The sequence below is a fragment of the Dryas octopetala genome, chromosome 2, assembly GCF_963921425.1.
Source record: "Dryas octopetala chromosome 2, drDryOcto1.1, whole genome shotgun sequence".
NCBI classification, from domain to species: Eukaryota; Viridiplantae; Streptophyta; class Magnoliopsida; order Rosales; family Rosaceae; genus Dryas; species Dryas octopetala.
In genome coordinates this window covers 18,269,123-18,291,140 of record NC_141367.1, presented here as the reverse complement: position 1 = coordinate 18,291,140, position 22,018 = coordinate 18,269,123, and the positions used below count along the sequence as shown (strand labels likewise).

Genomic DNA, 22,018 nt, shown 5'->3' with positions numbered 1-22,018 from the left:
ATGTCATTCTTGAAACTCATGACTGCAAAGCTATCCCCAATATCCCTCCCAGCAAAAACAGCAACTGACATAAGCGCTCTGACTCTAAGAAGAAGAGTTTTGGTCACTGCTGCCACAAGACCCTTGCGAGTGAGTTCTAATTCCTTGTATGTGTGTTGGATTTCTAGCAAAAAAAATATATATATATATTATGGTCAGAATATATATGGTTTTGATAATAATATCATGCATTTATTGGCATATATATGATTGGTTAATTCTGATTATTTTTTTTATAAGATTATAATTACACAATAAAAGATTAAAAGGTATCAAAACCCGTCTCATCAGTGAGATTTGAACGTTATAATACTTGAGTCGATTTAGAGTTTTTTTTCCCCAAAACATAAATGGTTTACATAAGACATTAAGAAAACTTACAGTATTTATAAAAACAAAAAGATATAAATTAACTAATTAACTTATTTTGAACTATGTTAAGGCCGTGTCATAGTCAAGATCGTTGAGACGATAATATTATAAGAAATTATTCTGTATAACCAATATGTTGTCAAGTGCTATAATTTATCTATGTGTTATAATATGGGTAGATGTTATTAATACTATACTTTACAAGACCTAACAATTACATCGTTACTTATATATATTCTAATATGTGAATTGGTTGTATATTAGTTATACAGAATAATTTTTCGAATATAATTAGATATCAACCTCATCTTAATTGATTGCATACCGGCCCTATCTTTTGTCCTTTCAAATTAAAAAAACAAAAAACAAAAAAGTTTTTTGAAGGCCTAACAATTCGGTAACATTTATGATTTTTAGTTTTTATTTTTAATTAAAAATTGGATAAAGTAGAACAAGAAGATAGTATAGTTAGAATATATGGAGATGATAGATGTGAGGGGAGGAGGAGATCGAATGCATATACAATGATTAATAAACTAAAAATAAAAACAAGAGTAAATAATATTTTTCCTCTCTAGGTTTTTTTGTTACATTAGAGTGAATGAAATTCTAAACTTATCTAATTCAAACTCATCCACTTTGAAATATAAGTTCAAATTGCTTAAAACATTATTAAAAATTTAAATTTCTAGTAAAGGTCTTATGTTATACTAGGCTAGTACGTGTGGTCACCTATCCTGCAGTACGTACACCCAGTGTCGACCCTGAGGGAGGGCACCGAGGGCGACAGGCCAGAAGGGGGGCCCATAAATTTTTTTATTATATATATGTATGTGTTTATTATTAAAAAAAAAAAAAAAAAAAGCTAAATATCATTTTTTAGTTAAGAAAAACTAAAATAGTTGTTGTATCAGCCTCAATGTTCACCACTTTTAAAGGGCTCAATATTTTTTTTGCTAAGCCAAAGTCAATTTCTTTGTTGTTCTAAAAAGAAGTTTACACATTCTCAGTCCTCACACTCTCTCTTTATTCTTTGGTGTTCTCTAAATCGTCTTATCTCTCTCAGTCTCTTACTCTCTTAGATTGTCTTCTCTCTCAATCTCTCGCTATCTTTCTCTCTCCCATTATCACATATTTCACTCTTTCTTTAATTCTGTCTCCAATTTCTCTTAAATCTTAACTTTTTTTTTCTTCATTTATATACCAAAATTCTCTAAATTCGATTAGAAATTTTGGAAAATTTGGTATTATGCATGGCTTCATATTTGCAGTAGAAAGGAAAGATGCAAGAAGGTAATATTATTACAAAATTGTGAACTGTATATTTTTTTCATAAAAGTATTAATGTATTATTTTTAACCAAAATTCAAGTTTGCAAAATTTTATAATTTTATTTGTACAACGAAAATTAGAGGGCCATGTCAAATTTTCGCCCGGACCTTCCAAAATTCAGGGTCGGCACTGAGTACACCCTTAAGACCGGGCCCTAGATGTGTTTAATTAACAGAATATATTGTAAATGACAGTCCAAAAAGGATGATGAGGAGGCAAGTGCATGTGAAAAGACCAAAGAAGCAGCAGAGGCAGTCAAAGATGGGGCCAAAGAAGTGAGGCATACCTGTGAATTCATGAGAGACACTGTAGAAAAGACTACCAAAACCGTAAGTTGTGAATGAAATTTTTTAAAGTGCTTATAACAAAAGCAATCTTCTTAATTATAAGCACTTTAACTTATTATTATAAGTTGAATTAGCCAGCAATTTGTCATTAAACTTTGGCTTGTTTTGGGGAATCAGATGACCAAAATGACAAAAAATGCGACAGAGAAAGTATCTGAAGCAGCAGATAACATCAAAGACAAAACACAGGGAACGGTCTCAGGCGCATGGGGAGTGGCCAAGAACACTGCTGAGATTATCAAGGACAAAGTAGTGGGCAAGTGAAAAACAGAACACAAAGACCACCAACAACAACTAATAAGTTAATTCAATCTACATTTCCTTCACGTTTGTATTTTCCATCATTTAAATATGAGTTTCTTTGCATAATAGCATTGTATAATTACACTTCAATTTTTTTCAATTCTAAAATAGACTCTAACAATGTGATCGTCGAATTAAGCCTTAACTTCAATTCTTAGCCGTATCATTCCCATATAGCAGTGTAGAGAGTCCGTCAAATAAGGTAGACCTCAATTTAATTATAATGATGTATAACTTGTGAGATTTATTCCTTATTGTAGTTTGATGATTGGAATTATATATTTTCTAGAACAAATTACAACTTACATCCCTAAAATTTGATGCGTTTCACAATTATCCACCATATCATTTTAATTTTTTAAATTTAATACCTAACATTTTGATTTACTTACAATTGACTACTATTGTCAATTTGATCATCTAATCAAACGTTAACTAATGATGTGGCAGTTGTGATTCCCACATTTTTGCTGACTTGTAAGGTCGAACGAACTCTCAGAATCCTTGATAGGAAGTGCTTCAGTTATTTGATATGAATTTTGGTTTTTGAACGACCTCCAAAATCTATATCAAACTTGATTTACCGAAAATACCTATAAAGAGAGGTTATTTGGTCTTACAGGTCAATAAAAATATGAGACCTTGAACTATCATGTCATCAATTAATTGATTAGGAGGTCAAACATATAGTCGTAGTTAATTGTAAGTAAATTAAAACGTTAAGTACTAAATTGAAATGATAGGGTGTAAGTTGTAAAAGACTCCAAATTAACCTCATGAATTTAAGTTGTAATTTGCTCAATTTTTTAAGTCTCTATTCAAGAATCACCCATACAAAAAAAAAAAATTAGATGTATCGAAAACTATATTGCGACTCAACAAATGGATGAACATAATAGTGATTTTTTTATAGATGTTTGAAATGATGAACATTTAATCAAATGATTAAACGGTTTATTTAATTTTTTTGCAAAAAATACATTTAAATTGTGATTTAAAAAAATAGATAACTCCAATCATCCACTACAATACAAAATGAAAAGCAAATACAATACCTCATTATGGCTAAAATGGGGCAGACCTCATTTAGAGCTCCAATATATGATACATTACTTACAACATGGCCAATATTCAAAAACCTTCCTAAACCTAAATTAGGCCTGTATAACAGGCTGGCCCAGCTAGGCCCTAGGGAGTGTGGGTCAAGCTAGGCCTGGCCCAGTAGCCGACTTGAGTTTGTGAACATCCTGCAGTCCTGGCAGTACCCAAATTAACCTTCATAATGCTATTATAACGGCTATTATACAGTGTAGAAAATGATAACAGTGTCCTTTCGCGCTTGTTACACACACCCAAATAAAAAAGGCATCTCCTGCCGCTTTAAATAAAGATCAACGAATATCTCTTTTCTATTTCAAAGCTTGGAGTGTGCATTTCAATCACGAAACCTTCAGTTTCAAAGGTATCTGCAAATTAATTATCATTTGTCATGATTCTTATGACCATCTTGATTGATCATTTGGTTACAGTATGTATTTATTTTTTGTTATCTTTTATAAAGAATAATATGGATTGGTTTAATGGTATGTGTGTGTATAAATCTCTGAAACCCCAAGACTAATCATCAAAGTCTTTGATTATACTATTATAGATAGGTTAAGGCCAGCAATTAATTGAACCCCTTTTTCTCATTTGTCACATAATCTGTTAAATCCATATGACAATGGTTCCTTTAGGGTCCAGTGGTACAATTATTCAGTAGTAATTAATAGACTCAAACTCTTGAAATGCTCCATCATATTTTCAATAGCATTATTATAGCTAGCAAGTAGCAACAACCATATATCAGAAACTGGCATTACCCTGATATGTGATTAGAATCATTGGCAATCTTCTTTGCATTGGATTTTGTGTCTTTCTTTTTTTTATATATGTCATTGGCATGCCTCTGCTTAGATAACCAATCACCTTCATGGGAATTTCTACATTCTCAGCATCAATTGCTGTTATTATTGTTCATCGTCTCCATCCAGAAACACAGGGACATCATTACAACTTATATGATTTATTCATGTCTATTAAGACTATTACTTTCTATGTAACTCAAGAAATCACAAATGACTCTTTTCACTTACCATTACAATCTTATTATACATCTCTTCACAAATCCCCATCTTATTCTTAGGAAATAAAGGCTGCTCAAAGAGCCTGTAATTGTCATTGGTAATGAGTCTAAAGCCATAGAGCTTGAGTAAAGAATATGAAAAAAGACTCAGTTCATACCTAGCAGGGTAGCAAGGTTTTACCAGTACCATATATCATTAAAGGCAAGCACATTCATGTCATGGGAGAAAAGTATTTATGTCCTTGTAGTACAGTAGTAGTCATACAAATTTTGGTACCACCTAATATGTACAGCTTCCACATCTTTCTTTATTGAATATTTACAAAACACCTTGGGCTACACTCTGTAACAAAAGCATCACATTCTGTTTCCTCCTATGCCTCGAATTTCTTGTAGTCTCACTAAGATTGAAAGTAAGACCTTTTTTTTGTGCTGCTATATGAATAAGTTGATGGAGTACAAGGCAAATGAGAAATTTGTGACCAATATCGATAGGTTTCACTATTAGCACAATGCTGATATCACTGGAATCACACTGTCAGTATGCCTCTGTCTGCATCAAACAATATTATTCAGAAAGATACAAAACAATATGGCTGGAAAAAAATAAAATTTGAGAAGGAGAATAAGATTATTTTGAAGTCTGCATCTTGTATAGAATACCTATCTATCTATATATGTATGTCAAGCAGCCAACTCATACATGAAAATTAAAGTTTTGTAGGGCTTTTCTTAGCTTGATCCTTGCTTCACCTTAAACAGTATAAAGCACACACTAGCTAATTTCGATACATGTCATCAATATCTGGAAAGATAATATGTGCCTTGTGACCCCTCACCATGTGACCAATGAGAACCTTGTGTCATCATAAAATCTCTATCTTTGATGAAAAATTGGTCATGCATGCTTTTAGAGGTTATGTATTCCTAGAATTGTACAATAGGTTTCATTGTTAGATGAGCTTTTTGCCAGAAAAAGATGAGTAAGATAAAGTGTTGCTTTTCATTGTTACATCTGTTTGATCATTTTTCATCAGCTAAACTGCAATTGATAGTTCATAAGCTGTTCTTGGGCTAGCTACACAACAGACATGCTTTAGTTTCGTTTATACTTTTATGCACACCTTGTTTCTCTATATTTTTCCTGAAAGACTGTTCTTGGGAAATGCTGCATCTCCAGAACAAATATTCATTTTTCCAGAAAAATTACATTTACCAGAGTTTTAGCATCTCAAGCAGGACATATTTCTTGTTCTTGTACAATTTACCCCCTCAAGATTTGTGGACTCTAAATACTGTTCCTGCTGGTAATTGCTTGACTCGGTGAATTATTGTGTCCCTATTGTCAATCTTCTTTGGCAACCCCTCACATAGGAGTGGTGTTTCTACTCTCAATCTTGTTTCCCTTTTGGTAGTATTCTCTCTCTCTCTCTCTCTCAAGCTACCAGTCAACACTCTAAAGGCTTGCAATTCTTTAGGCCTCTTGGGTACTAATGAAATTATATTCCTATGAAGTGAAAACCAAAATATTTGCTCTAGTTCAATGTGAGCTGCTACTGGTTAGCAATGACCATAAATCATTTGAATTTAGACACCCATCACAAAGAGAATCAATTATTTTCAGGACTAGCAATTTCTCTAAAGCACAATTAAGAGTCTTTTACAAAGACACACAGTGCCCTTTTCACTTAAAGTGCAGTCCTTTTGTGCAGAAAGCCTTGCCTTGAGTAAAGCAGCACAGCAGTCTAAAATCATTGGAAAGGTACACTCAGTGCAAAATTAGGAATCAATTCTTTCATACTGATTACTAACTAGAGAATGAGGAAAAGTGAAGCACAGAGTCCTGAAACCATTATATCAGCACACATGCAAGGAATCAGAGAGCCAGCTCACCATGGGACCCACCTGACAGAATTTAGAGGTCAAATCATGAATGATCTTTTAGTCTTAAAGATATATCATGACATTGACTTCTCCTGGAAAGTTTACTATATTCTATCCTTCCTAGGGAAAGCTCTCAATTCAATAATTTGATTAGTTGTGTCCAAAATATGGAAGAGAGTAATTTCACAGATTATTTTCTTTTCTTGTAAGTTGTAATCACATTGATAGAGAACTAGTCCCAAAAATGTACAGAGATGGATTATTATTCATACTCTGGTGATAAAGTTTCAAATGACATATTGATTCCCATGGTTAGCCAGATTCCAGATCTTTGAATGTTATGGCATTAGTTGGAAGCCTGATACACTTATCCAGAAAGAATTCAAGCCAAATGGTTATTCTGGATCCTAAGAAAGTACAAGCAAAAAAATAAAAAAGGAAATAATTTACTTAATCATTCTCTTGGGTATTTCACTAACATTTCTATTTATTTTTGGGTAATATCCTTTCCTCCATTACCAATCTGAAGTCTGAACCCTACTCAAATGTGCCTAACCAAAAACCTCTTGGTGAAAACTAATGTCATATTGCATGCTTTCAATCAGAACTTGGAACTTGGAAGCAAGTAGCATTTATTTCCCTTTCCTACGTGCATTGGCAATACTCCAAAATCCTAACCTACAACTGATGGCTCTTTTGTTGCTCTGCATTTGATTATAACAAATATCAACCTTTTCTTCTTTACATCAATAACACAAAGAGTTTTGAAACTAAAGAAACTAACAAGATAACCACAATCTTCTGCTTAATTAGCTGTATATTATATAACTTATCACTTGAAACCCATTTTGGCATTAGAGGAAGATGAGTAAAGTAGTGTGGATGCAGAAAAACTTGTGTTATTGCTTTTCGGGTACAAGCTTTTCATTGCTGCTGCTGATGATGATGTTGCTGAAACTCCAGTAGAGTTCTTATTTCCTTGAACATCGTTTGCCGGAGATCCTTTGAGAAGCACATCAACCTTAGCATATTCCTCTCTTTCATGTTTAATTTCCTTCAGCATTGCAGCCACATCTTTCATGGTTGGTCTTTCATCAGGGGTTGAGTTGACACATAACAAGGCTATGCCTAATGCTTGCATCATTTCCTCTATCTCTGATTCTGGTCTAGACAGTAGGCTTGGGTCAAGGACTTCAATTTTTCCCCTCTGCTGTCTCACCCAGTCCACTACATGTAGCCCTTCTGGGATTGTTGGATCTATTGGTTGCTTCCCTGTCAAGACTTCCAATACAACTACACCATAGCTATAAACATCACTCTTCCCTGTGATCTTCATCATGTATCCATATTCTGAAAACCAGCAAAGAAGTTAGCTCAAGCAGCTAATTGATTTGCATCATGTATTTTATAAGTCACTATAAAAAGCAAGGAAATCACATGATTGTTTCTGTATTTTAAACAAAATGATCATAAACAAAAATGTGTTCCAAGACAAACCGTAATCAAAATTAATAGAAATATTAAATCAAGTTATGTGATTAGAATGACACTTACCAGGAGCAATGTACCCATAAGAACCAGCAACTGTGTTGGAGGACCGAGCAAAATCACCATCGTCAACAAGTTTGGCTAGGCCAAAATCAGCAATGTAAGCCTCAAACTCAAGGCCAATGAGGATGTTATTGGCCTTGATATCCCTGTGAACAATTGGAGGAACACAATCATGGTGTAAATATGCAAGGCCTTGAGCTGCACCCAACAAAATTTGGTACCTACTTTCCCATTCAAAGGTATGTCCTGTCTTCTCATGGAGAAGACTGCCCAAGCTTCCATTGGGCATGTAATCATACATGAGCAATCTCGTGTTCCGATTCCAGCAACAACCCAAGAATCTAACAATGTTCTTGTGGCGGATTGAGCCAAGTGTTTTGACCTCTGCTGAGAATGAATCACGAACTCCACATTTAACATCATTACAATATCCTTTCTCTGCAGGAATTATAGTAGGCCATAGCTTCTTCACTGCAATGACTTCGCCATTGTCCATATCAGCACGATAAACAACCCCAGAACACCCTTTTCCAATTACATTGGCATCCACTAGGCTTCTAAGAACTTGCTCAACTGAGAAATTTAGCTTCTGGAATGGAGTAAACTGCCAAGCCCATGAGTTCCCCAGTTCTGAATCATCATCATCTCGAATAGTCCTTCGTGCTCTAATCACTGCAATGACCCCCATAACTACCATGGCCACTGTCAGGGTGATCAGCAATGCAATTGCTAGCTTAAGCCTCCGCGACCGCCTTATGTCATTTGGATTTCTTGTTAGTCCTTTGTGGCCAGCATCACTCAAGAAACATGAATCCTGGTTTGAAGAACAAAGGCCTTGGTTTCCGGCTAAATCCATTGGGGATAACTGTCTGAAAAGTTTGTTGTCTGGAAGATAACCGGTGAGGTTATTGTAAGACACATTGAGAGAGACAAGATTTTCAAGCCCAGAAAGTGGACTCAAATCCCCCTCAAGCTGGTTATGTGAAAGGTCTAGTATGGAAAGCTTGTTGAGTGATGATATTTGAGGTGGGATTGACCCAGAGAGTCCATTGCAGCTCAAGTTTAGAGCAATTTCAAGGGCCTCAATCCTACCAAGTTCCACAGGAATGGTGCCAGTGAGTTTGTTGCTGCTGAGATCAAGTAATTGGAGACTTGAACATAGGCCAAGTGATGAAGGTATTGACCCAGAAAATGTATTCCTGCTTAGAATAAGCTTGTTCAGTGAAACAAGACGTGCCAAGCTTGCCGGTATCTGACCTGAAAATTGATTAACCGAAACATCCAAGACTTGAAGTCCTGATAGTGATGACAATCTATTAGGCAGGGGACCTTCTAAAGTATTGTTGCTGAGGTTTATCATTTGTAGCTCTGTGCAACTCCCAATCTCATCTGGCACTGACCCAGAAAGGCGATTCCCAGACAGATCAAGAAAATTTAAGCTCGTAAGTTCTCCAATTGATCTAGGAATCCCACCAGTAATCCTGTTGTTTCCGAGCCTTAGCCTCACAAGAGAGCTGCAGTTACCAATTTCCAGGGGTATTGAGCCCGAAATGTCATTGGAAATCAAGAGAATCTTTGTGAGGTTTTGTAGCTGAAACAAGCCAGCGGGTATGCTACCAGTGAGTGAGTTGTGGGACAAGTCTAGTGCTTGGAGATTACTACAACTAGACAAAGTTGAAGGGATGCTTCCTTCAAGCTGGTTTTGCCAAGCAAAGAAAACAGTTAGCTTTGACAACATCCCAATCTCCGGTGGAATCAAACCGGAGATCTGATTCGTATCAAGCTGCAACTGAATCAGGTGTGTAGCATTGAAAAGATTAGAAGGTATCGAACCGGTGACATTGTTGTCACTAATCATAAACTCCTCAAGTTCTGAAAGGCCTCCTAAAGATAGTGGTATAGTACCAGACAAAGAATTTAAAGAGAGATCAATCATCTTCAAGCTACTACAATTGCCAATCTCTTCTGGGATTACCCCAACAAGACTATTCTGCCACAACAACAATTGCTCCAGCTTTTGAAGCTTACCAAGCTCTGGTGGGATCGAACCGGATAGACTGTTTTCATAAAGAAACAAGTTTACAAGCTCGGAACAGTTACCTATTTCTGGAGGGATTTCACCTGAGAGCATCGTGGTGTATATGGACAATGTCTGAAGCTTGCTAAGCCTACCCAATGAGGCAGGCAAAGAACCCAAAACTTGGGTATCAGCCAACCCCAAAACAGTCAAATTGCTGCAGCCTCCAAGCTCCTCTGGGATTCTCCCACCAATATACTTGTTCCCACCTGCTCTAAGCACTTCAAGACCAGCAAGTTTCCCCAGCTCAGGTGGGATAGTCCCGCCTAATCGGTTATCGAAGAGCTCGAGGTTCTTTAGGCCAATGCAGCTGCTCAGCTCAACTGGGATTTTCCCAGTGAGCTGGTTGGAGTTGAGAATCAAGTCCTGGAGATTTTGAAGCCTCCCAATGCTTGCAGGGATTGAACCCACAAGAGAATTGGAGCTAAGATCAATGACTGATAGCTCAGTGCAGTCACCAATCTCAGCAGGGATGGTTCCAGTGAGATTGGCACCAGAAATGACAAGTTTTCGAAGGGAGGGAAAGGAAGAGAGATTGGACGGGAATGGAAGCTCCAGAGGGACAGACTGGATGGTGATCTCTGTGACAAAGCCCTTTGGAGAGCATGTAATGGAGGACCAGTTGCATGGATCGGAGTCATGAATGTTCCAGTTAGAAAAGGAACTAGAAAATGGTGATGGAGTAGTAGAGCTGTGGAGCCAGGAGAAGAGAAGAGAGGCTTCATGGTTTGTGGCAAAAGCAAAGAGAGGTGTGTAGAAGATGAGTGTGAGAAAGAGAAAGATAGAGAATGATGATGAAGAAGAAGAAGAAGAAGAAGAGGAGTTGTAGAAGAAGGGGATCAAGGATTGCCTCGAGCTGGGCAGCATGGTCGACATTTGCCTCAATTTCCAAACCTTTCTTCTCGGGTTTGCATCATCTGGGTTTTGCAGCCTCTCTCTCTCTCTCTCTCCTCTGTTTTTTGCTTTCTTGCTTTGAACTCAAACTCAAGGAATTGTACACTTCTAGTTTTTCTACTAGTATACTAACCCAAAGCAAAGGCACAAAACACAGGCAAAGCACCTCTCACCAAATAAATTAATGAGAGAAAATAAAAACCATTGCCTTGAGATCAACAAAACTGCACCACCACCACCCTCCTCCACCACCACCCACACCTTGGATGCCTCTCTCTCTCTCACTCTCTCACTACAAAGGGATTATATAGAAAAATGGAGGGGTTACTTGGTGGGTTCACGCGCAGGTTAAGGGAGACACCAGATGGCAGAAACCCATGAATTTATATATAGATTTCTGTATCTGTATGCATGAGAATAGAGAGAGAGAGAGAGAGAGAGAGAGAGAGAGAGAGAGAGAGAGAGATATATATATATATATATATATATGTTTAATTTAATATAGTTTTTGACCCCATTAGAGCAAAAGTGTGAGAACAGTTAGCTCAAACTCCAAGTCAGTGTTGTTTTCTTTCCTCTCAAAATCTCCAGCCCAACCATTTTTTAAATACAGACAGACATACACTATTCTTACTCTCTCTCACTGTCTCACACACATTTTGGTGATTATTGGGAAACTTTATGGGCTTCACTTACATTTCAATTTTCAATTTTGACTCCTTTCTTCTACCAACCAATTATTGGGTGCCATTTGCCCATTTACATATTTCCAAAAATGAGTTTTGTTTACAATATTTGGTTCCAAAATTTTGACCAGATGAAGAGAAATTTGCTCTTACTATGTATTCAGGCTGTTGTTTATAATAATAAATACATGAGACAATTATTGGGAATGCTATGCATTCAAATAGATTATAAGGGATCTGATCAATTATTTTGGAGTAATGCTATACCATTCACATAAACATGGTCCAGATTGATTAGGACTATATGAAATGAATGTTCCTAAATTTTTCGCACATGTTCATTTTTATCTTTCTTTTTCGGGGGCGGATTGGCGGGAGTGTGTAATGGTTTAAATTATTTTCGGTAAAGACATAAATTTATCAACAAACTAAATACAAATCAGATTTATTCCAGAGACAAAGAATCTTGCCATGTATTCGGACCAAGAATTCTTTCCATGTTTTCAGTTATTTGGAATGTATAAAAATTTTCGCACATGTTCTTTTTTTAATTTCCTTTTCGGGGGAGAATTGGCGGGAGTGAGAAAGTGTATAATTGTTTAAATTATTATGGGTAGAGATATATACTTGTAAACTGATTTAATACGAACCAAATTTATTTAAGAGATCAAGAATCTTGACTACATTTTAGTTATTTGGAATGTATATACAACCTTAAATCACTTTCTTACACATTTAACATTTTAAAAACTTAAACTCTTGAGTTCGCCCAAGTACTGAAAGAATGTAAAATAATGAAGAAGGATTAAAACAGATCAAAGCTTTGGTTCCTCAAAGTAAAAAAAGAAATCATAAAAGTTTTTTTTTTTTTTGGCCAGGAAATCATAAAAGTTTCAAATTTTAAAATGATGGTTTTAACTCAAATAAGAAAAGAAAATTTACAACTGACAGTTTGCTTAATTCTGTAACCAAAAAAAAAAAACATGCAGAGTGTTTATTAACAACTCAAATACAAGGTAATCCAACTTGAGTTAGTTAATACTTAATAGGTATAGGGATGGATCTCCCTCTCTCCAATGATTTCTCTTTCAACCAAGTAATTGAGAGGAAAATATCATCTAAAATGAAAAAAAAAAAAAAAATTAATAAGTTTGTGAATCCCCTCCATAGACTTACTTATATAGGCCATCTTTTTCATGCTTTGTTTTATTTAACCTATGCTATTTGACCAACTTATTTGGTCGTAAGTCCCTTTATTTCACTGAACTTGGTGATTCCATTATGTCCATGAGATAGGATTAAATTTGAAGCAATGCCATAAGTGGGTCAAACCAATTCAATGCATAAATGGGTCAACTGAAATCCAAATGAATCTGGCAGCTTCATTAGTGGGTCATACCAATTCCATTCATAGTTTTATAGGTAGGCATATGTAGCTAGTACATGAGTCGTTCAGTCATAAATGTTTTAATATTTATAGAATTTAATGCAGGGGAGGTCAATCATATGGTTCTTAGCTCATTATATACAACTATACAAGAGAAACAGGCTTCCTTGCATAACAATTTTCCCTTGATTTTTACCATAAAAAGAGTAACAACAATTAGACAAATGGCAGAGCCTGAAAACTAAATCATCTCATAATTAAATCCCATGCAGTCCAATCTAATTATGCATGTTGGGCACAGAACAAAGATTGGTCTTCAAGATCTTAGACCAATCCTGACGAATTACAGCCCTCAGTTACATTTTGACCCACCATATGATCGATTATGAACATGTAATTTTTCACAAGAAAAAGTATTTTAATCTATACACACAACAAGATAATGCAGTTTGAGAACACCAAGTGATCGAGTTTTGATGGGGAACTATGTGACAATTTCTGAACATATACTTTAGCATTTGCATGTGAAGTGCAAGAGTAGTGAATTTTAAGAGTAGAGCGTGGAGAAGATGATGGTTGATTGCTAGTTCCGCAAGCTTGTGCCACACAAAGCCATGCGCCTTAAGCGTGGGTTAATAGTACATTAATTAATCTAGAAAAAAAGAGAAGGCTCCTTCTCAAACATTCATGGTAAAAGAAAATATCAATTTTGCCCCTACTACACTAAATAATTGTTTTAGAAACTAGGTTGTTGAGGTAATTACCTGTACCCCACTTTTAATCCACTCATTTTCTTTACTAATCGCTCATACAAAGTATGTGTATGATACTTATGTTAGATAACCACCAAATCACAAAAATTTAAGCTAACAGAAAATATTGGTCAACAACGTAATCAAGCTAGCTAACACCGCGCTTAACTATATATATGATATCATGCAATAGGAGAGACATACAAATGTAAAGGGGGATGAAATCGAGTCGGAGATTTCAAATATATAACCTCCTAATTGGAATCAGAGTTCTGATATTATATTAGACAATTACTAGATTCAAAAAATTTAATATTATCAAGAAATAAGTCAACAATGTATATCCAACTAGTTACCAATTTCTAGTATACATTCATCTACACATTTTGCATAAATTAAAAATCTCAGTCTTGTTTTGCTGATGAGCCCCTAATGATCGAGTTTATGCACGCGCTAATAAGGTTGGTATGTTTATTATGTTGGCCTTTTTTAAATCTGACAAATGTAAGGTATCCATTGAAAGATGGGATTAGGGTCAGATTGCCGTTAGATCCAATGGCATTTTCGGGCAGATAACATCTTTATTATTCAGTATTTTGCACAATGAGCTCAGAGTTGTCACTTGTGATTTGTGAATGCTCTGAAGAATTTAAAGACTTTGTGAAGAATTAATCACTATTTTAATATGTAAATTTAATATTGCTGAATTTGGCACCTTCAATATAAAAATTTGTAGGGATATGATATGATATTTTTATGCGAGTCACCAACAACATTCAATTTAATGGGGCCCCACCTAGATTCATCACTCAAATTTGATCGGGTGGTTGGTACTATACCTTGTTAAATTTATATTAGTACTATGTAATAAGCTAAAATAATAAATGGTAGAAATAAGGTTTATTAGCACAAATGTCCTTTGAAAGTAATTTTTATTCTCATTTTGTTCCACGAATTTTATAAACTCTTTCAATAAATCATATTTAATTAAGTCTATCAATGATTTCGTCAAAAAAACTGACGTGACACTCATCCATATAAGCGACACATCAAATTTTTTAAAGTAGTCATTGACGGACTTGATGAAATATTGAGTTTGTAAAGTTCAAAGGACAAAATAAAAATATTAAATTTTAAAGGGACAAAATAAGAATGAAATATACTTTCAAAGGCATTTGCACAAATAAATCTAGAAATAATGTAGTCGATCCTACAAGTACATAAATAGCTAGAATAAACATTGTTTAGTCCTCCTACTCCTCTTGCAAGATTATGAAAATTTGCCTTTTGGGGATGGTCAATGATCAATCAAAGGTCATTCTATCAATCATATGGTAGAGATATAGTACGTTTAAAGTTAAAAGAAAAACCTCCATGCATGTCCCCGACCTCCAACTCCGGCGTCGGGGCTTCTCCCTTTTTCCCCTTTTCCTATAACCTCATTTTTCTTTGTATCCCTTTTTCAATCTATCTTTCTCTTTATCATTATATTTATCATACTCGCATTAGGGACATATATAGGAGGATGAACACCTTGTCAACCTCTAAATTGGAGATCTTTAACCTATTTGGAGCCAATGAGTACTACTTACACTTCTTATCATAGGCCTTTGTTCATGTGTAGGTTTTTAATATTGTAAAATTATTCTTGCCTTCCCCCTCCTCTATATTAAAATTAACACAAAATGTAAAATATTACATAAATATTTTTTTTTTTGTCTAAGTATACAATGCATTTAAGATTTCATGAATCATGATGGACATTTTCTAATTATTACCAATAAGAAAATGTAAAGGAATATGTAATATAAGTCTTATAGTTGGTCTCTCAAACAATTATTAAAATTGTTAAGTATTAAATTATAGACATGAGTACGTACTTTCAAAAACAAATTTATAGACGTAAAGGATAAGGGAAGATATATATCAAGATTTAAATTTTTGACCCTTAATTAAACTCTTCCAATCCAATACCGGCCACTTGTTTGCCCTGAATTGTGATGAGGATGTTGTTTGCGAAGAGGAGGCTCCTCCTTGGTTAGAAGCTCTTTTATGATCTAATGTGCATATATGTAGCCTTTGACAAAACTATGTGTTTAGGGTTTGATAATTTCAGCATATATCATTAATCATATAAAAGAGGTATTTATACATGTACAAGTGAGGGACTAAATAGCAAATACATCTATTCCTATAATTACAAGAAAACCCATATAAACTAGGAATTTAACACTCCCCCTCAAGTTGGTGCATAAACATCACACATGCCCAACTTGATAAGTGAACAATCAAATATCCTACTCAACACAGCCTTGGTAAGAACATCTGCCAGCTGGTCTTCAGATTTCACAAAAGGGAAATCAACAATCTTAGCCTCTAATTTCTCCTTAATGAAATGACGATCAATTTCCACATGCTTCGTACGATCGTGTTGAACCGGATTATGAGCAATCTCAATCGCAGATTTATTATCACAAAATAACTTCATAGCGACCTTGGGTTTATACCCCAAATCTATCAACAACCTCCTCAGCCATAGGAGCTCACAAATACCATTTGCCATACCTCGATACTCCGCTTCTGCACTGGATCTAGACACCACCTGTTGTTTCTTACTTCGCCAAGTAACTAAATTACCACCAACAAAGGTGAAATACCCAGCTGTAGACCTTCTATCATCTGCTGATCCTGCCCAATCAGCATCTGTAAATCCAATAACATCCAAATGGTCATGTTTACTAAATAACAACCCTTTACCTGGTGCGGATTTCAGATACCTCAAGATACGCTCAACTCCATCCATATGTAATTTTCGTGGGTCATGCATGAACTGACTCACCACATTAACAGCATAGGCAATGTCCGGTCGAGTGTGAGCTAGATAAATTAATCTCCCCACAAGTCTCTGATATCTTCCTCTGTCAGTCGGAGCAGAATTGTAGCTTTCAAACAACTTATGGTTTTGCAATAGGAGTTGCAGCAGGCTTACAAGCAAGCATACATGTTTCTGTTAAGAGATCAAGAACATACTTTCTCTGGGACAAAAAAATACCATGTGAAGATCTCGCTACTTCAATCCCAAGGAAATACTTCAGGTTACCTAATTCTTTCATCTCAAACTCAGAAGCCAGGTACGTTTGTAGCGAGGCCATCTCCTCCTGATCATCTCCTGTCAAAACCATATCATCCACATATATAATGAGTACAGTACGCTTGTTACCTCTTCGTTTAATGAATAGTGTATGGTCTGAATTACTTTGTTTATAGCCTGCAGCCTTCATAGACTTGGAGAACCGTCCAAACCAGGCTCTTGGTGATTGCTTCAGGCCATACAATGCCTTTCTTAGTCTGCACACCATACCAGACTGTTCTAGTTCAGGAATTCCAGGAGGAGGATCCATATAGACCTCTTCTTCAAGATCGCCATGTAAGAATGCATTCTTGACATCAAACTGAAGAAGAGGCCACTCCAGATTAACAGCTAGAGACAGCAACACCCTCACAGTATTCAACTTTGCTACTGGAGCAAATGTCTCCTGATAGTCAACTCCATAAGACTGAGTGTACCCCTTGGCAACCAAACGAGCTTTATACCTCTCTATGGAACCATCAGCTCTATGTTTAACCGCATAGACCCATCTGCATCCCACAGGTTTCTTCCCTTTAGGTAACTGAACCAACTCCCAAGTCCTATTTTTCATCAATGCCTCCATTTCTTCTGCCATTGCCTTAGTCCATCTTGAATCTGCTAAAGCATCCTGCAAATTTCTTGGGACAGATACAGAAGATAATTGATGCACAAATGACTTATATGACTCGGATAGCCTATGCGAAGACATATGACTATTTATAGAGTATTTGGCTTTGGCGTTAGGATCTGGTTCATAAGATGTAGGTGGAATACCTCGGGTTGACCTATGTGGAAGCTTATACCTAGAGGTGTCAGGCTCAGACTCAGATTGGATACTCAAATCATCAGAAAAAGAAGGGGAAATAGGATGTACCTCATGAGACATCTCTGGAGAAGATTGTATCAGTGGTGAAGTATGAGGACTGAGAGTTGTACTATCATCAAACAAACCTCCAACCACTGAGGAGTCAGAACGATCACTGCTGTCACACTGCACCACCGAGTCTGTAGGTAAGCAGGATTGATCTACCAGAGGAGGTATGTCACCCACCGTACCCACTGAGCGCTCGATACTACCTTGCTCGTCCTTTTCTTCCTGTAACCTGAAAACATTGAAAAACTCCATATCTATGGCAGTCGACCCTTCACCAACGTTCTCCCCCTGAAGGGAAGATGCAGAACACTCATAAAAAAATTGTTCCTCATGAAATGTAACATCCATAGATACATAGAACCGTCGAGACGGAGGATGATAGCACTTGTATCCTTTAGTAGCACGACCATAGCCAACAAATACACATTTCAAAGCTCGGGGCTCCAATTTGGTACGTTGATGCCCATGTAAATGGACATACACAACGCAGCCAAACACTCGAGGTTCCAAATGCAAAATAGACGGAAGCTCACAAGAAGCAGCAAGGACATCCAATGGGCGCCGAAAATCGAGAACACTAGATGGAGTGCGGTTAATTAAGTACACGGCTGAGCTAAGGGCATCACCCCATAAGAAAGTCGGTACCCGACCGCCAATCAACAATGATCGAGCAACCTCTAATAAGTGTCTATTCTTCCGTTCAGCCACCCCATTCTGTTGGGGAGAATAAGAACAAGATGTCTGATGGATAATGCCATGTAAACCAAAGTAATCTGTCAATCCTTTGTTAACATATTCGCCACCATTATCAGAGCGGAGAATACGAATCGAATGATTGAACTGAGTTCTCACCATCTTATGAAACAATTGGAATACTCCACATACATCACTTTTATTATGAAGAAAATAAATCCAGGTCATACGCGTGCAATCATCGATGAATGTGACAAACCATCGAACACCATTACAAGTAGAAAGAGGGGCAGGTCCCCAAACATCAGAGTGAACCAAACCAAAAGGAATTCCACATTTATTATCATTAGAAGAAAACACTATTCGGTGACTCTTAGCCAACATACAAGTTTCACATTGGAAATCCTGGAAATTACAACCACGAAACAATGAGGGAAATAACCGCCTTAGATAACTAAATGAAGGATGACCCAACCGCTGATGTCAGAGCCAGATCTTCTTCTTATTTGCAACTAACTGAGTACCACTAACATGATGAGCCTGACTGACACCATCCAGACCCAAAGTATCACCATCCAGATAGTACAAGTCCCCATCTCTCCTACCACTGCCAATCCTCTCATTGGTATGAATATCCTGAAAAATACAGTGAGTAGGAAAGAAAACAACAACGCAACCACGAGAAGCAGTTAGTTGACTAACAGACAATAAATTGCAGTTTAAGGACGGAACAAACAAGGTATTAAACAAGGTAAGAGACGAAACAGACACAGTGCCAATGCCAAGGACTGGAGAAGACACACCATTGGCATTAGTGATGAATGGTTTGGGACTACTAGATGACAAGGATTGGAATGCATATCTATCACAAGTCATATGATCGGTGGCACCTGTGTCAATTATCCATGTATTTGTACAAGAATTAGCAGGAGTACGCAAAGCACAATAAGATATACCTGACTTAGCAGCAAAAACAGAAGTATTGACCAAATTTCCCTTAGGAGCCGGTTGGGTAGCCTTAAAAGGAGAGTCCCCTGGAGATGCCTTCATGCCTTTCGGATGCCAATCCGGATACCCATGAAGTTGAAAACACTTCTCTACCACATGGTTGGTACCATTACAATGAGTACATTTCCGAGTCTCATTCTTTCTAGTCCCGAACCGATTACCACTTGAGGGTTTGGCCACCATGGCCATACTAGTATTAGGACCACCAAGCATGACATCCTGGCGATTAGCTTCAGCACACACTGTAGCATAAGCAGTACGAAGGTCAGGCAGAGGAGAGGTAGCAAGAATCCTTCCTCTAACACTATCCAAATGCGAATCAAGTCCAGCCAGAAAAACATATAGCCGATTAGCACTAACAATATCATTATACAACCCAATATCTCTCGAACATTCCATAGGACAAGGTTGAATTGCATCCACCTCCTGCCAAAGTTTTTGCAATATACCATAATATTCAATAATAGTTCGACCATTTTGACGAGTGGAAATAACCTGACAATGGAGAGAATAAGCCTTGGAACCATCCTGACTCACGGAATACTGCCTCTTGAGAGCTTCCCATATCTCCTTGGCTGTCGCCATACGAATGAACAATGAACGCACATCTTTGGTCATTGCATCCAAGAGCCAAGACTTAACCATGCAATTTTCATCTTCCCAGGCCTCAAATTCAGGTGAATCATGATCCGTAGGCATAGGATGTGAACCTGAAACTAAACCCCAGCGCTTCCGGCTTCGGATCTTATTCTGTGCATTTAAAGCCCACTCACCATAGTTTGTGCCATCAAGCTTTTCTGGTGTGATTACTGAGTCATTAAAAGTAACTGGAGGAAGTGTAGAAGGTGTACTCATTGCAGCCTTCTTGCCATCAGTCTTGGAAGAGTCGGCCATGATACCCAATAGCAATTCAAATATGGCAAATAGCAATTCTAATACCAAATAGCAAATAGCAAATATGGCAGCGGAACCAAATAAAAACTAATACCAAAAAACTGATTTGTAGCAGCGGAACAAAGCAGAAAGCAAGTCACCCACACAGCAGCAGCGAGGATTAACGGCGTCCCTGTGATGGCGGCGGCGTCGTTCTCTGGGCGGCGTCGTCGTCCCTGGATGCAAGCAGGAAAGAACGTCGCAAGGAGGTGAAAAAACAGCCAGTGGTCGCGGGCAGCAGGTGGCGTCGCTGCTGGTTGACTGGAGCTGCAGAGGAGGCGGCGGGTTAAGTCGCTGGCGTCGCTGCTGGTTGACTGGAGCAGCAGAGGACAGACGGCGTCGCTGGTTGGCGTCGCTGCGACTGTTCGGCGCACAAGGGAAGACGGCGGCGTCGTTATCTGGACGGCGTCGTCGTCGTCTGGGCAGCGGGCAGCAGGTGGCGTCGCGACTGGCAGCAGCAGCGTCGTCGTCTGGGCAGCGGGCAGCAGGTGGCGTCGCGACTGGCAGCAGCAGCGTCGTCGTCTGGGCAGCAGAAGATAGGTATATAAAATACCAGTATTTGTGTTTTCTCAGCAAAGTCACGCAAGGAACAAAAAACAGAGCAAAATTAATCCCATGCACACAGCAACAAGGATTTACACAGAGATTCTCACGCAAGGAGCAATAAAAAACAGATCAAGATCAACCCTAACACACCACCAAAAACCTAAGTATGACGAATAGGAGTTTGGGTGGCTCTGATACCATGACAAAACTATGTGTTTAGGGTTTGATAATTTCAGCATATATCATTAATCATATAAAAGAGGTATTTATACCTGTACAAGTGAGGGACTAAATAGCAAATACATCTATTCCTATAATTACAAGAAAATCCATATAAACTAGGAATTTAACAGCCTTTACGTGATTAATAAAGATGTCATTGCTATCTTAAAGAAAATTAAGACTCTAGGATATATTTCGTTTGTTGCAAATGAGGCTAAAGAGGAAGGGATAATTAAGTTCAAATTTTGGCTTTGAGTGTGAGATACGTAAATACTCACTACATATTGGAACCTTATTGGAGCTATAAGGTTGCAAACTCGTGGATACTTGTAAATGTTAATGAAATCCATCAAAACCGGGCCGGCCATTGAAAATAAGAATTGTAAACTACATGATTTAGATTTATTTAGAACAAGAAAATATATATTGAGTAAAAAAATTATGAAAGATATATAAAGCCCCAATAAATGAGACATTTTGGTGAACATATAATAGCAAAAGGGTAAGCAATCATGTGGCTTAAAGATGTCCTCTCTCCAATGGACCCATCATATGGAAGCTAGCTAGTGAATCAAATCCAACATTTCACAATCATGAAAAGAAGGAAAAGAGAAAGAAAAGCAAAGCATAGATGGTATGGGAAATGGGTTTGAAAACAAAACGAGCTGCATGCATCCAGCTAGCTAACCATAACCCCTTGTGATAAAATAATTAGGGTTTTGGAAGGAAGTGGGTTTGAGTGGATATATTGGTAGCCTTAACCTAATAATAATAAAGACCTTTTGACAAAAAACAACAAGAGCAAAGACACATCCCTGATTTTGAGGCCTCTCCACGTGAGGATGGGAATCCAAATATTTCTT

General features: G+C 37.2%; 2 protein-coding genes across 2 annotated transcripts; one reads left to right on the top strand and one right to left on the bottom strand.

Moving 5' to 3' along the window:
- On the top strand, positions 1 to 2,354 carry LOC147293671 (uncharacterized). Its single transcript, XM_086231106.1, has 3 exons — positions 1 to 129; positions 1,938 to 2,072; positions 2,208 to 2,354. Exons 1-3 carry the CDS (start codon positions 1 to 3, stop codon positions 2,352 to 2,354), a joined length of 411 nt encoding a protein of 136 aa, XP_086087232.1.
- A 4,880-nt stretch (positions 2,355 to 7,234) lies between these two features.
- On the bottom strand, positions 7,235 to 10,921 carry LOC147293670 (Leucine-rich repeat receptor-like protein kinase family protein). The gene is made up of 2 exons (XM_086233973.1): positions 7,957 to 10,921; positions 7,235 to 7,752 (listed from the first exon to the last, which is right to left on the bottom strand). The coding sequence occupies exons 1-2, from the start codon at positions 10,904 to 10,906 to the stop codon at positions 7,235 to 7,237; spliced, it is 3,468 nt and encodes a 1,155-aa protein (XP_086090099.1). The 5' UTR covers positions 10,907 to 10,921.
- Between the last annotated feature and the right edge of the window lie 11,097 nt (positions 10,922 to 22,018).

Bases quoted from the DNA above. Each gene is read 5' to 3' on its own strand.
- LOC147293670 (XM_086233973.1), bottom strand. From the start codon at position 10,906: ATGTCGACCATGCTGCCCAGCTCGAGGCAATCCTTGATCCCCTTCTTC. The intron at 7,753-7,956 runs GTAAGTGTCATT...GCTGGTTTTCAG, and splicing joins TTATGGGTACATTGCTCCTG to AATATGGATACATGATGAAG.
- LOC147293671 (XM_086231106.1), top strand. From the start codon at position 1: ATGTCATTCTTGAAACTCATGACTGCAAAGCTATCCCCAATATCCCTC. The intron at 130-1,937 runs GTGAGTTCTAAT...TGTAAATGACAG, and splicing joins CTGCCACAAGACCCTTGCGA to TCCAAAAAGGATGATGAGGA. The intron at 2,073-2,207 runs GTAAGTTGTGAA...TTGGGGAATCAG, and splicing joins TAGAAAAGACTACCAAAACC to ATGACCAAAATGACAAAAAA.